The sequence below is a fragment of the Diachasma alloeum genome, unplaced genomic scaffold, assembly GCF_001412515.2.
Source record: "Diachasma alloeum isolate Michigan unplaced genomic scaffold, Dall2.0 Dall_scaffold_00404, whole genome shotgun sequence".
Taxonomy (NCBI): domain Eukaryota; kingdom Metazoa; phylum Arthropoda; class Insecta; order Hymenoptera; family Braconidae; genus Diachasma; species Diachasma alloeum.
This window is the reverse complement of record NW_021680543.1, coordinates 180,587-197,139: the sequence shown is the minus strand read 5'-3', so window position 1 is coordinate 197,139 and position 16,553 is coordinate 180,587. Positions and strand designations below refer to the sequence as shown.

Genomic DNA, 16,553 nt, shown 5'->3' with positions numbered 1-16,553 from the left:
AATTTTATTTTGGTCCAATATATTCACTGAAATTTTTTGAAAAATATAAAAAGGGTCCAACTTTAAAAGCGACTCGTTTTTTGAAGTTTTTTGAGGTTTTTCTGAGGAAATCGATGGAAGAACGAATTGAAAAAAATTGGCATATTTTTATATGGAAAGTGTGTTCGAAGACGCACATTTTGTAGAAAAAAAACTCAAATCGGTTGAGTTTTACGGAAGTTACAGGCATTTGAAGATAAAACTTGCAAAAAAACATGGCTGTCCACAGGATGCCTCAAAAAATCTGAAAAAAATTGAGAAGTCATATTTTTCCATATACAACCACAGGAAAAATCGGCAATATTATTGGCGATGGTGAGGGTTTTGACCTGGGTGAGTTCACATGGAATACCCCATATATTTGTACCTATCGGATTTAGAGAAAAATGTAAAAAACCCTTGTTTGAAACGCAGCTATATATCTATCGGTTAAATGGTTAACGAATTGAATGTAGAAACAATTACATTAACAAGTCAAGTAAATATTATTCTTTACAGAAATTCAACTAATTAAAGTCAAGTGCAATTCAGTATAAATATCATCCAATAACGAACGGCCTGTGCCCACGAATAAACGTGATTTCCGTTAATTCGTATTAAATCACTTTCAGTGACACAGCTAGTGAAACAATATCCCACATCCATCCTAAATTTAGTTCCTCAACAAACAAATCTTTTGTGTATTCTTTGAAATTCTCTTCAAAAAATATCTTCTGACATTTTCCCGTAAGCTTTTTTCTTCTGAAGATATTTAAGAAATAAACTTTGAATAATTTTATTCTAAAGCCTGAGAAGAAAACCTTGTGTAGAATAGTTTCTAAATTGAAACTAATAAATTTATGAAAAATAATGTCAAGAAAACCTTTTCGTTACACTTGAAATTTCCAATAAAATGTTTGTTAAAAGTATCATCTAAGTCTCTTATTTAAAAAATAAAAAATAAATAGCTAAACTAAATATCAATTTTAAAAAAACAACTGTTGCATTTCCTGTTGCTCACCATCGACTTGTGCCTCCACCTCCATCAACTTAGCATCCAGATGATTCTGAAAATGTTCGATATGCTCCAACAGCCTCAGCCTGCACTCATAAGGGTCGATAGGTGCCTCAGGCTCAGGTACAACAGGCTGCATCTGTTTGACAGTCTCAAAAGGTACGTCAGGCTTCTCCTCTGTCTTCAGCTCCTCCTTCCCCTCGCCCCTAGTCAAGGCGTCCAGCAAAATATGTCCCTCAGCCTTCTCCTCTTCCTTTTTACATCCCTTTGCATCGTTTCCCTGATTGCCTATCGCAAAAAAAAACCCAATTAATTTTGAAATGTGATGTTTATTGACATAATTTTCACGTGAACAATCATGAAGACAGGAGTAAAGTGATGCTAAATAGAGATAAAATTGACTTACATTAATATTCTGGGGAAAAATAGCTCCAAAGGAAACTTGTGATTTTTTGTTGCTTCCAAATGGAAGCTTTATAATCAGTCGATTTTTCGATTTTCTAATTATGCTTGGAAATGATTCAGAATGTCATTAAACTTCGAGATATGATGTTTTTATAGACTGTGTGTCCACATGTGCGTGCAAAATTCTGCGATTTTTTTATAACTTTTCACAAAATAAGTAGGGGTTCGAGCCTTTTTGGTAGAAGCCATCTGACCGTTTCTTAATGTGCTACCACTCTTTTTCTTTTTTCATTTCTACCAATTCCATGGGTAGTGGAGTGGTAGTGGAGATTATAAATGAGAAATTGACACTCTACTATAAACCTCGCCCTTAAAGTTCCTGAATCATGAAAACCTCTCAACCGCAGAACACTCGATCTTTGAAGTGTATGACTCTCATGTGATAGTGAAATACTTCCTATATTTGAAGATTTGTTGTGAGAAGATTTATTGATAAAATGTTTAGGTGGTCACGCACAAAATGCAAACGAGTTTCAATTGTAGAGTTTGGCGCTGGGCTCCAAAACATTTCCATTGTGGCTTAAAAGTGATGGAACTAGCATCATTTTTAGCTGCTGTCTCATTCAACGCGACAAATTCTGCCCTACTAAGGGTCATGAACGAATTGGAGATTGCAGTTGGCTCGCGGAGCTTCAGTTATTGATAACAAATAGACAAGCAGCGCGTTAAACGACAAAACAGACGTAGCGCTCTGGAGACGAAGGAAGCGAGGAAAGCAAGAAAAGAGGAGGTGATGGAACTGAACCATGCCTATGAAGAAGAAAAAGGATTGCTGTATGGTGCTGGAATCGCAAATTGAGATGTAAGCGCTTCATATAATTTATTACTTACTTGAATTTCTCGTTTTCGGTATTATTTCGTTCAAATGCGTTTTTTTCGCAATGCCTTTTTTCAATTCACGTGCACGATAACTCGGCGAATTATTGATCGATTTTCAAAAACCAAAGTTATGATTATTTGTTACGAACTTATCTATTAATTCAATCTAATTTTGGAAAATATAATAATTTTTAGTATGTTTTATTTCTGAAAACAGACCAGAAAAAAGTGAAAATTTGAATTTTTTTTTTTCAAACGCCTCTCAATTTTTCTATTTTTAATATTTCTAGTTAAAAGTTGGTTGAATTAATAAAAAAATACGTAAACGATATAAAAAATTATGTTCGTTGCTTTCAGGTGAAATTTGCGCTCTGAACATTGCATGTGAAAAGTGGACTCTGAAGACAGACCTCTATGAACAGCAGCTTATAACTTTGAAGTTTTCGATAAAAAATACTTGAAAATATACTTTTAAAAAAATTTCAAAAAAAAAAACAAAAACAAGCCTCCTAATGCGATTTCCCCCTTAATATGGAGGGTTGGTATTTTGGATGGGTGAAATCGGCCGAGCGGTTGTGAAACTTTTAGCCTTATGTATGAATCTATTTCATCGAAAGGTTCAATTTCATCCGGTGGAATGTGGTTGAAGTTTTAAGGATAGGAAATTGCTACGGATCTATTCGGAAGTTTACGACCAATGGAATTAGTAGAAATGAACAAACGAAAAGCACTAATAACGCAAACAGTAACAATCACATGCCTTCGGTCGGATGGGCGCAAACCCCTGCTAGTTTAACCCTCCTGAACTGGCGGGTAGAGTGGCGCACCGCCGCCAACTACTCAACCTATAGGGTGCCACTGCAGTGCAAGTGAGACGTAAGAGATCTAGCCAGTTCAGGAGGGTTAAAGTAGCTCTACCCTTAGGAGGTTATATTTCAATTCAAAGATGTTTAAAAACTACAACAAATCGCCTAAAAACTCTGTGTGATTCGGAATCGTAATTTTTTTCCTCATTTAATTGTCGTTCAAGTTTTTATAAATGAAAATGTTGAAAATTCATTATTTAACACAGGGTCTTATGAGAAAAACGCTAAATTTGACGCAGCTCCGGTTAAGACAAAGATTAAAATCTAATTTTTTTTCCTAAAAACGAGAAAAAATTATAAAAAATATTGGCACCTGTTAGATAACGATTTATCGTTTAGTTTTATTTATTATTAACAATTTTCAACTAGAATCACGGGAGACTGTAAACAGGAGTAGACGTGGCAACGGCGGCTCGGTCAGCTGCCACTTGGCGGGACCTCTCTCACCTCTCTCGCCCGTCAAATTATCCTACAGTGTTGCCACTAATTTTTCCAAGCTAGTCAATTGAAAATCTATTTATTCATACTTTTATTGAAAACAATTAATAATGAAATAATTCTTATGCTTATGTCCTTTATAAATTATTTTAATAATTTAGACATCAAAAAAATTATTTTTAGAATCTTTTTTTTTTTCAAAAGCACTCAACGAGTCCACCCGTAGGGGTAGAGCTACTTTAATATGTTCTAAAAAAAATCCCTCTCCAAAACTGGTGGATTCATCAAACAATGTTGAAATGAATTTCTTATAGGCAATTTTAAACCTAGAAAAATCGTTTCTCTAGTTACCTATCACAGAATTGTCCTCCTCCAGGATCTTCATCAGCTCTGAATCAGAAGCTATCGATTTCCCCTCGTTATCACTTCTGCCAGCTTTATCATCATTAGTCTCTTCATTTTTCACTTTAGGGTCTACAAAAACATCCTCAGCCTCGGTTTTAGGAAGGAGAACCTTCATGATTGGGACAGGATCCAAATTGACGTCTGGAATCTCGGATTTCTCCCAGTTGTTGGCCCATAGGTAGAGCTTAGGGTGATCTTTCTTCTGGGCCACATTGATTTTGACCCTCAGACTGTGGAGGGTCTCCTGGATGTGGATTAGTGCCCCCACCAGGTCCCAGGACCTCTTCAACATTGCTGTTCTCTTGTTTATCGCCTCCAAATCCCTTGTTCTATTCTCCAGGATCTCTAGCTTCCCTTCTTTTATCCAGTCCTGGTCGTGGCTGTACTTCATGGAGGACCTGCCTCTCCAAGGATTCCTGCAGATGTAGCATACGTACTTCTCAGGGACATCTCGCTCTCGCTCGATAGCACTGCAGTGGCCATGCTGCCAGCACAGGCATAATTCACACTGAACCATCAAACCGTCCTCCTCGGTTATTCCACATGTGCAATTTATTATTTCTTCTCTTTCTAGTTGCTCGACTTTCACTAGCTCACCATTTACTTCTATCATCGCACCTTCACCGTCTGAAATTCAGGATTTTTGAAAATTAATTTTGAATTGTTCTTGAAGAATTTGAATATCATCTGGAGGAAATTCTTATTTTTCAAATTGTTTTCAATAAATAAAAAAAATTTTGTGGATATTTAAAAACTTCGAAATTAATGATGATTATTTTTGGTAATCGGATCTGGCCTTCCCTGGGCCAATCAGAGTTCAGTATTCAATAATATGAAGTACTTCCCAATTAAAATTACAGCGGTCATTTCCCCCTAACCTTTGATAATTTCCCTCTAACTCTGCAATTGTTTCTCTAACCAAATAACTGTCAAATATTATCCTGTGGAGTGAAAGAAAGTCATGAAGAAAGTCAAAATGAGTCGGTTTGGGAAGGATTCGATTACCAAAAATAATCAGTCGAATACCACTCGACCTCCAAAATTAATCGGACATTTCCCTCATGTTTTCCTGCGTACCAAGGGTCGGGATAAGTTTTGCACAAAAATTTTAATCTGCAAAACTTCTCGACGTCTCGTGATATTACTGCTGAGAATTTAGTAAATTTTCTTCTACATTAAAGCTCATAAAAAGACTTTGAAAATAAAAAGAAAATTTCTCTGTCAATTCTGGATCATCAATAGCTAAGAATTGTTGTGTGCATACTTTCACTGGGTTCAGGAGAATGTCAGGAACTATTTTCTGTAGAAAATGGAATCTGATTGTTAAGAATTGTTTTTAAAAGACTAAAAATATGTTTCTAAGTGATTAAAAAATGGGATAGTTTTAGATAATGAAAATTCGATGAATTTCTATAAAAGACTATGAAAATGAAAATTTAAAAAATTGAAAAATTCGCTTTGTCAACTCTGAATCATCAATAATTGAGAATTGACGGATGCATTATTTTCAATGGTTTAAGTGAATTAAAATTGTCAGAAAAAAAATATTCCCTCCCTCTTCTCCAAAATCACTCATTACAGCAATAATTGATATTTAATGATGATTTGATGATTATCCACGCGGTATCTTTCACTCTTTAAATGAAATTGTTGTTAAGAAATTCTTTTCAAAAGATTAAAAATCCTTTTGTACATATTAAATAACTTCAAAACAAATAATGACAATTTTATTAGTTTTTTTTTTAATTGAAGTGCATAAGACTTTCAGAAAAAAAAAGATGGGAAAACTCACTCTGCCAACACCGAATCATCAACAATCAATACTTAACCTGCTCATTATTGGAAAATAAATTATATTCAACGATTATCCACGAGGGAACTTACTGCTCTGACTGTTCTCATCACTTTTTGGGTCAGATTTCCTCCGACTATATCTGTACACGAGTCCAGCAGGTCCTTCAGCATCCAGGGCACTGTCATCCAGATCTCCATACTCCTCGGTAAACTCCTGTATGCCCTTGGGTTTCCTGCTTTTTGTAGAAGTGTCAGAGCTGTATTCGGACAAATGTCGTTTCCTCTGGCCCTTCAATTTATCAAAATTATTCGATTCGTCGACAGACTTTGACCGATCTGTCCTCTGGGGGTCTGTTGCACTGGGCCTCACAGGGAGGAGAGTTTTAATCCCCACTTGAGTCTTCTCTTCTCGAATTTTCATATCGAATAATGCACCTGGAGATCAAAATGAATATTTTAATAGATGATAAAAATCAAAATATACATCTTTGATAATTTTACTCTATTGAAATAAAATGTTAATGTACTTTCTTCTCAAGTATTTCCGTAATAGTTACGTTTACAAAAAATCGTTGACATTTTTTGATTGCAAATTGTGCTTATTACAAAAGAAAAAACCTTTTGATATTTTAAATAAGCTCCATTGTTTAGAAACATTCAGAAGATGAAATCATTTCAATTTCTATCTGAAAATTGTGCATGCACTCAATTTCCTTCATAATTTCAAAATTTTGTTTATTACAAAAAAATTCTTTTGTTTTTTTTTTGATAAATCTAATCGTTTCAGAGATATGTACAAAATAAAAAAATTAAACTTTCATTAATATTTTTGCTTCCGAACGGAATCTTTATAATCATCCATTTTGACAATCTTCTAATTTTACTTGGAAATGATGTAGAATATCATGAAATGTGAAGATATGATGTTTTTAGAAAATGTCTGTATGTCCGTATGTACGTACAGATTTTTCGGAATTTTTTTATAAATCGTCACGAAAACAAGCAAGTAACCGAGACTATCCGGCAGAAGACATTGGACCATTAGTATATGCGTTATTAGCCTTTTTTTATTTCTATCAATTCCATTAGTAGTAAGCTTCCGAATGGATGAGTAGCAATTTCATTCTAAAAATTAAAAATTGCACACTGAGAAAAAAATTATTTTTTCAAAATATCCGTTTATTTAGGAGAACTATTTATGTTTTTAATACTGTTTCACCATTGGAGTTTCGCTTATGTCAATTATATTGCTCTAGAGGATGAACATGTTAGTTATGACCTCGAGTGAACTCCCTCAATAATTATCAACATTGAAAAATTAAACGAAATTCTTCCCTCTAGAAAATAAGAAATTCAGGAAAAATGAGTAATCATTGGAGAAGTTCATGTGCAACACAGTCATCCTCTAGAGCATCATGATTGCTACAATTGAAACCTAATCAGACTCGCCTGGGAATTACTCGATTGGAGAAAAACGACTTTCAAAAAAATAAATGCTTCTCTCGATTCAATGAATATTTGGCAAAAATAGTTTTTCTTCTCAGTGCAATTTCACGTCAAAATATCCTAGCAATTCATCAAAGATTTACACCTTTTAAAATAAGGCCACACCCCCTGTCTCTATCACAGCTATGACATGTTTTACCAAAGATTGACATAATATGAAACAGAACATACGTTTATTTTATATGACTTTTTAAGTCGTCCAGATTCGAAAATCATTGATAAAATGACGATGTGTGAATTTTTTTAGATGCCAGCATGTTCTGAAACGATCGACAATAGTACATTTCGATACTAGGGCGCATGAAAAATTTTCTGGCGAATATGAGGTTGCAGTACGAGCCGAAGACGAGTGATGCAAATCATCTGAGTCAGAAAATTTTTCTGCGCCCGTGTGTCGAATATTATTTTTTCGTGTCACGGGACATGGAAAACCCCATTTTCGTGGCGCCGCACGCCACAAAATTGGCGTTTTCCAGGTCCCTCGACACGAAAATTAATATACACACCTCGCCATGGAAAACATATCACCCTCCCCCACGTGCTTGCCATCCTCGCCTTCGGCTCAGAAGGCAATCTTGCACGTGGGGAACGGTGATCTATTTTCCACGGCTCGGGCATGTAATGTACTATTTGTCATGAGGGTCGTAGGCAGTGTTTTAGACAGGTGTGCCTGCGGCGTGCAAATTTTATACATAAATGTAACTCGATAATACTGACTACTAGCCAAAATTTCGGACGTTCATTCTAACTTTTACGCGTATTATGGAACGTCATATTCACTCTTAGATAAAAAAAATGGTAAAAATGCAATTATCTTGAAAACTTTGTACCAACGGTTGTTTATATTTTGATTGATCGTGATAGGACGCATCAGAACGAGTATTTAGGAAACACTAAAAATGAAATCATAACATAGCATAACAGTTTTTTTTACAAAAAGTTGAATATCTACCACATCCATTCGAAAGCCAATGATATCAATAATCATGGCCGCAAAAGCCTTAAAACTAAGATCTTCTAAACGACTTATCCGATTTCGCCCATCCAAAATCCCATTCTGCAACGTCACGAGAGCTACAATCGTGCCATTTCAACTTTCTATCTCAATTTTTTAGAGAGTTATCGTGTATACATCGATTTAATCGAAAAGTTGAAAAATGCAAATTATTACCAAGTCGTCCTTGGTTAAATGAAGATATTATAATATGATTTGATGGATACTACGATAAGGAATATTTTGACGTAGAAAAAAAATTAAATTCAATCAATTCAATTCAATCCACAAAACTTTAATGCAACTTCAGACTCTTGCCGCCATGACATTCTTTCAAAAAATAAATGTAATTTTACTCAAAAAATGTGGAATTTTTTATGAATAATTTCCTGCTTATGATTAAAACTACCCGACCCCATCTAGAACTATAATTTCCGGTCTTTACGTTGCTTTTTTTTCAGCTCAATAGACACAGGCGTTATGTTTTAATTAAATTTTAATTAAATTTTGCAAAAGGCGATTTTGGGTCATTTTGAGGACTTATGCAAAAATCTTTCTAGTGGTGGCAGTCTCATCTCTGTGCCAAAAAAAGCTGGTAATTTTGTAGGATTGTGTATTTAACTTTTTATGAAAAACTGTTCTGCTCAATATCTCCCAAACTACTGGTTTGATTTCATTCTTCTTTTTTTTCAAAATACTTATCTTGTTGTCTCCTATCAAGATTAATTAATCAAAATATGAATAACCGTTGGTACAACGTTTTCAAGATATTTGTGTTTTTACCGTTTTGCCATCTGAGAGTGAATTTGACGTTCCATAAAACACGTAAAAGTTGGAATGAACATCCGAAATTTTGACTACTAGTCAATATTATCGAGTCACACTTATATAGACAATTTTTTATCGATCGTTTCAGTACGTCGTCATTTTATCAATGATTTCCGAATCTGGACGACTTAAAAAGTCATGTATAAAAAACGTATGTTCATTTCTATTTTATATTATGTCAATCTTTGGTAAAACAGGTCATAACTGTCATAAAAGCACTCTTGCGACTTTTAGAGGTGTGACCTATTTTAAGAGGTGTAAATATTTGATGAATTGGTAGCATATATGCTAGCACGTGAAATTGTCATTTTTTAATTGTAGAATTGTGACGTTTTGAGTTTAACCCCGGGTTAAACTCAAGTAAAACGAGCTGTTTTCTTCTCATCTTTCTTATATTTGTCTTCACTTCAACTGGGCTAGCTTCCGCGGTGAGCTCACGGGGGTTCGCTCACTTCGGTCTGTTGTGGGATATTGGATCTTGGGAAGGTACTTCTCATTGAAACACCGAGTGTAATTGGTAAAAGCTATACTGAACTATTTACTAAAATACACTACAGGGTTGGGATTTGGGATACGGTTTACGCGTTATTAAATGTGGAGGAGCTGGAATGACCGTCCAGCTTCACTCCCAATCGTACTCTGCCCTTACAGAGACTTTGCAAAGCGCTCAAGACCTAAAAGTGTAGGGTAAGCAGTCCCACGATTCGCCCTGACCAACACAGTCATATGTCATCATTGACACAGACTAATACAGTCAAACAGCTCCTTCAGGGGAAGCTGGACTCAGGTGCCACCGTGAGACCGCTGACCATGATGTCTAAATCACACCATGTGACTACTGAGCTCATGTCTGGATCACAGGAAAGAGAAATCATATTCCTCTTTCCCATGATCTAGTTATTTCGACCGAATGTCTCTTAATATTATTCTAATCGACGTATTGATCGGTCTCAATACGTCACAGAATGAAATTGCTACGTGTCCATTCGGAAGCTTACTACCAATGGATTTGGTGGAAATAAAAAAAGAAAAGATTAAAAACGCAAAAAGTAACGGTCTAATGTTTTCTGTCGATGAGACTCGGTACCCTGCTTTTTCAATTTCTCAATATCTCAGTAATAAATGGGTTTATCAAAAAATATCAGCAAACATTTTTTTTGGAAATTCAATTCTCTTTAAAAACGTTTTTTTCATAAATTCTGATAAACCGACCCCGTGTTGAGATATCGCTAAAATAAATCCGTGAGTTTCCAAATCCCACTTCAAATTCCCCCAATTCAGTCAGCTTCTCTTTACCTGGGGACATGGCTCCAATTTCCGTCCTCTGGACCCCATCATCCGTGATATCCATGCTGGAATTCGACATCGGTGACATCATCTCGAGCTTGGAATCCTCGCGAGTTGTGTTTCCATCAGAAATCGTAGTGTTTTGAATTGGGGCAGTGAGTGGCGATATTGAGGAGAACGAGTGAATGGACCTCTCCGGCAGGGATTTGCGTTTGTCAGCGGTTTTCTTGGGAGTGACGTCTTGGATGGACTCCCCAATAGTCCTAGCGTACGCCAAATCCGCTACGTTGGGGGTGGAGCCCACGTATTGCGAGTATTCCTTGTGGTAGTGCTTTATGTGCATTTGGAGAAGATTCTCCTTGCGGAAGGTCTTCGCACAGCCTTCGATGGGACACTTGAAGGCACCGTCTTCCATCTCTACACGAAGGCCTCCCACGAATACCGCTAAATAAGAGTTAAATAAGATAATAATAAGATAAGATTTCAATAAGATTTAAATTGATTAATTAATTTGAATTATTATTTTTTTTCATTTTTCAATTTGAATTGGAATTGAATGAATTGATTCCATTAATTTAATTAATCAATTAGAACAATTTTGTGATAGAAATGAATATGTCGAATGCTTTTTTTTTTATTTCTTAGGGTTTGACTTACAATAAATGACTCCTTGCAGCAGAAAAATGGGATAAATTATGTGAGTATTCAATTTTCAATCGCTTAGGCGTTTTTAAAAATAAATTTTTGATGAAAAAATTCCATCAATTTCAGGAAAAAAAGTGAAAAACCTTTTTTGTAATTTTTTTTGTGGAAATTCCCCATTATATTTTTTTATTCCCCACTATTTTTTTTTCTAATTAATTGATTAATCAATTAGTTGATTAGTTAAGTATGTAAACTGAATGATTACCAAGATGAATTTGAAAATAATAATTACAGATGATTTATATCAATTGAAAGACTTTTCCCCCTCAGGTACTGATTTTAATAAATAAAAATCAATTCAAGAAAATTTATAAATAAGCCGTTCATACCTGATATACCTGATTTAATCTAGTTAAACAATTTTCCTGAATTATTTACGTTTTTGTAAGGATTTATTTTGCAACTGCAAATGAAATTGTAGATTTTTTATTTCAAGATACTTTGAAGACTTTTAATTTTAAAAAATACTCACCACTTGGATCAGTGGGAGTGGCAACCCCAGGAGCATTAACAGGTGCTGGGGAATACGGAGAATTAGCAGGACTGAGCAGAAGATTTTCAGAGCCCACAGTGGCAGTAGGACTGGTCTTAGCCTTCGGCAGAAGTGTCTTGATCTTCTTTGGGGTGTCTACAGGACTCTCCGCCTTCACCGAATAGTTTCTTCCTCCTCCGGACTTTTTCCTTCGGTGAATGCAGAAGTCAAACATGTCGGTGTTGTAGTGCATCTGACCCTGACCCTCGAAGAAGGTCTTTAAGTCACTTCGGGATCTAAACTTTTTTCCAGATGATTTGCTGCAACAGAAAATATCACGAAATTGTCATAAATACATTCATCATCCAAGGTAAATTTAGAAAAAAAATTAAAAGACTCGAAAAGACAATTACAAATATAAACAGATGTATAAATAGATTAAATTAAAATGGAAAATGAATCTATTATCTTTGGATAAAGATTGAGACTGGAGAATAAAATGAAATATTCGTTTGTTCCTGACAAAAAATTCTTGAAAAAATTCATCATGCAAGAGAATTAAAATAATAATCATATCTGATCGAGGAAAGGGAAGAACTATCGACAAAATAATTTTAAATCTGAATTAATTCAACAACGGATCAAATAAAAATGGAAATTTTGAGGATAAAAATACAATTATTGTTGGATGAAACTAAAAACTAGAGAATAAATGTTAAATCTTCACAAAAAATTATCCAATTAATTCAATAAAACTCACTGAACGAAGAGAACGTCCCACTTCCCAGCAGAATTCCCAGTCTTTCTCTGTACAAAATGCTTCTGCCATCCAGCAGGTAATCTCTTATCAGGAACAATGACAGACCTTCTGCTTCCATCAGTGGTGAAGGCCTCGATCCCCTGAGGCTCTCCATTCACCCACTCAGGCCCTGGATCGTCCTCCAGATCCTGATCCGTGTCCACCACCTTGGGGTACTCTGGTTGCCTCTTCTTCTTGGAGAAGTTCTTAGCTTTCTTAGGACTTGGGAAACCCTTCAGCATCTCTGGCCCAGAGTCGTAGCTCGGGGCTACTCCACTGGCCTCAAGAATTTCAGATTCTTGTTCTGGGGCGTCAGGCATCTCTTCTTTCTTCAAGGGCCCTTCCTTGTCTGCCTTTGTGCGTTTTCTACTATTGAATAATTCTGTCACTGTGTGCTTTCGTTTTTTGTCTCTTCTCTCTTGTTTACTTCCTATATATGTCTCGGGTTCCATCGGTAACCGCTGCTGGGTACTTGACTAGTTTAATTGATGGAGAGCAAAATTCATAGTTAATTGATGATGTCAATGACTTTTATCCTTATGATTGTATATTTCATGAATTTGAATTTCTGGTGAAACTAGACAATTTTCCTTATCAATCATGATCATTAACAAACACAACGAATTCGGAAAAAAATATAAACTCAGAAGCCATTCAAGTCTTAAGAGAAATGTCACCCTCATCTCCAGATTGACCGAATGTACAATACCAAAAAGGCAATTAATCAGATCAGAAAAACAAAATAAAAATAGAAACAATAGGTTTGAGATTGAGTTCGATTCGATCTCATTGAGGTGTGATATAAGAAGCATTTTGAGCCAGTAACTGTTCGCGAATGAGTCAGGATGAAAACAGCGGAGAGAAATCGAGAGCAATTGTAATCGTTACTGACACCCAAAGTCCTTGTGATTTAATCCTTATGATTTTATATTTTATCCACTTAAATTCGCAATAAAATTGAATTATTTTTGTTATCAATCCTGACTCTAGACAATAATCTGACATTAACAAAAAAAAAAACCTCTAAAAAAAATTAAACTCTGAAGCCATTCAAGGCTTAAGAGAATACTTTCTCATCTCACGAATGACCAAATGTGCAATACCAAAAAGGCTTTAATCAGACCAGAAAGACTGAATAGAAATAACTGATGTGAGATTGAGGCTTGTGCGGAGCCAGCGACTATTTGGGAATGAATTAGGATTCGACGAGGAGAGCTTGAGAGAAAATCGAGAATCATTATCGATCCCCAAAGTCTATCCCCATGATTTTACACATAATGCAGTCCAAATTTCCATAAAAATTCAACCATTTTTGCTATCATTCCTGATAAAAATATGCAAAAATTGTCATGAACTTCAATAGCTCTAGCCATATCCCCCAACACAAACTCCAAACCACCATCATACCTCCCGAAACCTCAACTCCTCCCCTTGTTCCACCCATTCCAATAAAAAATAATCCCGAATCGCTCAAAATAAAAACTAATCAAATGTACATCAAAATGAAAGATAATAAACAGTCAAATTGACCAGGATCAGAGTCAATATGCCCCACAACATAACCTCAACAATAATCTCACCTTCTCCACTGCTCCAGCGATTTTAGTCATCTTCGATGAGCGAACGACTCTGGCATAACCATCGTCGAATAAAACGTCGTAACGATCTGTGAATAACAACAAATTTGGTAGTACCTCTTCGTTATTATCAATCAAACTGCGAGACTCATTGAGTTTATTTATAGGAAGGTGAAACGTCAAGCAACTGAGAGGCAACTGTTGTACGATTTGCGCAGGCTGTCTCACTTGCACTCATTCGAGGGGACAATGGGAGCGGATGAGGCTAGGTCTAGCTTACTTACCGTTTCCTAAGACTGCTTTTACTGTGGCTGGGTACTTGCGGCCATCTGCCCATGTGGCCAGGATCCTCTCGCCTGTTGAAAAACCTCGAGGCTTTGGATCTCTGGAATTCAGAGGTTGCGAACAATTGAGGGATTGTTCATTTTTATTAGTCTTTTATTCACGAGAAATTGAAGCGTAGAGTGGGGAATTTTCTATTCATAAGCCACTGGAAAACGACTTGTTAATCAATAATTTTCGAATATATAATAAATAATGATCATGAATAAGAATTAATTTTAATGTTAGATGAATACAGTTGATTTACTTTTATTGTTTTACCATTCTACTACTATTAAATTCATGTTTTTATTCATTTATTAGTTCCATTTTTTGAACAACAAATAAATAATAATGTATAGACATGCAATGATGATGATGAAATTGAAGACAAATGATTAGGAAATTAAAAATGATTGAATTATTGAATTCAGAAAAAAAATGGCATGCAAAAAAAATCTCTGCTGAAAATATTTCTGCTGAGTAGATATCAAATTTCTTGTCTTATCAAAAAGTAACTTTGTCAAACTTGAAAATTATGAAAAAAATATTTATTTCATTCTCAAATAGGAAAACTTAATAGCAGTGAAGAAGGATTCCGTATGAACAATTAAGGGGAGGGCTATTTATTTATCGTGCCGATGAGTTTACTACTTCAGTTTTAATGCAAAAAAAATAATAATAAAAGAGGTTATAATTTTTCAATTGATTAGAAAGAGGATTTAGAGGAATAAAATTTTCAAAAGTGTTCTCATGCCGCAATTATCAACCAATTCACTCAAATTTTTGTTCACACATACGTAATACGTACACAAGCATGCGTAAATCAAAATTCAAGTTAATCGATTGAGAATTGCGTTAATATATGTTTGAAGATTCCATCAGTGAAAAAAATCAAAATTTATTGTTTTCACTGATGGAATTTAATCATTTTTTAATATATTTTTACATAAAAATCAAGTAGTTCACTCCTCAGCACGATAAATAAAGGCATCTGCAATTTTGAAATTGCAGTGCGGTTTCCCCTTAAGTGGTTATGTAAATTGGACGGCAGTTACTATCAGAGTAGCAAATTTCAATGGAATTTTTTTGAGGTGAAATAATTGTTTTGAAAGATCCAAATTCAGACTTTCTTATACGCTAGCTGCCTACCGCCGATTGCGCCACTCGTAGCGGAAAATGACATATTATAGGCAGAAAAAACAAACGATTGAAACATTTCTTTTTCAATTTTCACTTGTCACTGAATGTCATAACTACACTCGAATTGAATGGAATCACTCAAGCAAAATTCATATCAAATTATGGACATTTTTCAGTCGTTTTTGTCATTCCGTGAATCTCTGCCTACGGCCATCATAACAAAAAATACTGTTCGTCATACGGCCAAAAAAAACTTTTCTAGCTCATATGATTGCAGCCCTCGCCTTCGGCTCGGGCTGCAAACTCATATTCGGCAGAAAAGTTTTTTTCGGCCTAGTGACGAAAAATTACTATTAGTTTGAATTCAAAATTCAAGAGATAAAGCTATGAAGTTAGTCATTAACACCCGAAAGTTACCAAGAGACACCGCTGAGGCGGCGTTACTAGTGCTATTTATGAGATACGCAGCTAGCGAGATCCGATCAATTAGCCCCATGTATAGATATTCCAAATTATCATTCCAAATTATCATGTATAGATATTCCAAATTTTTATTTTTTTCCCCATTGAAGTATTTTTGAAGAACATTGCGAGCTAATAAAAAACATTTGCTAGTTAGTACTTTTTTTAAAATAAATTTTTGAACAATCACCCCTGAAAAAAAAGGCGTTATCCCCCCTATTTCATTATTTCCAAAAATTTTTATCACCAATCGGTAGCAAATTGTTTGAAGTTTTTGCGAGTTAAGAAAAAATCGTCAATGCACTCCTATTATTGTGTAAATTAACAATTCCAATTTCAACTGAAAACCAGAGTTGATGACCAGAATTTGTAGCAGAGATGTCAAACAAGATATGAATGTTTTTTTGGGCTCAAATGAAAGAGCGGGTCGAGAAATGGCGTACTAGGGCCTCTAAACAAGACAAATGTCTCTAAAGATGATGTCTGTTTTCAATTGAAAAGCGCAATTGTGACAACATTGTCCAGTGGGGTCTANTTTGTCTGACATCTCTGCTACAAACTCGGGCCTTCAATTGAAAACCCGAGGTGAAGACCCGAGTTTGTAGCAAAGATGTCAGACAAGATATGAATGTTTTTTTG

At 35.2% G+C, this 16,553-nt stretch overlaps 1 protein-coding gene across 4 annotated transcripts in view; it reads right to left on the bottom strand.

Moving 5' to 3' along the window:
- Positions 1-1,039: 1,039 nt before the first annotated feature.
- The window catches only part of LOC107042033 (PHD finger protein 20-like protein 1), a gene marked incomplete at its 3' end in the record, with an annotated part of 22,946 nt that continues 7,432 nt past the window's right edge, over positions 1,040-16,553 (bottom strand). For 3 of the 4 annotated variants that reach the window (XM_015262899.1, XM_015262903.1, XM_015262902.1), the window contains 9 exon segments: positions 1,040-1,321; positions 3,973-4,653; positions 5,911-6,255; positions 10,445-10,879; positions 11,093-11,104; positions 11,613-11,932; positions 12,373-12,887; positions 13,992-14,077; positions 14,273-14,373. In XM_015262899.1, coding sequence (XP_015118385.1) covers positions 1,040-1,321; positions 3,973-4,653; positions 5,911-6,255; positions 10,445-10,879; positions 11,093-11,104; positions 11,613-11,932; positions 12,373-12,887; positions 13,992-14,077; positions 14,273-14,373 — 2,777 coding nt within the window. 4 annotated transcript variants of the gene reach the window in all.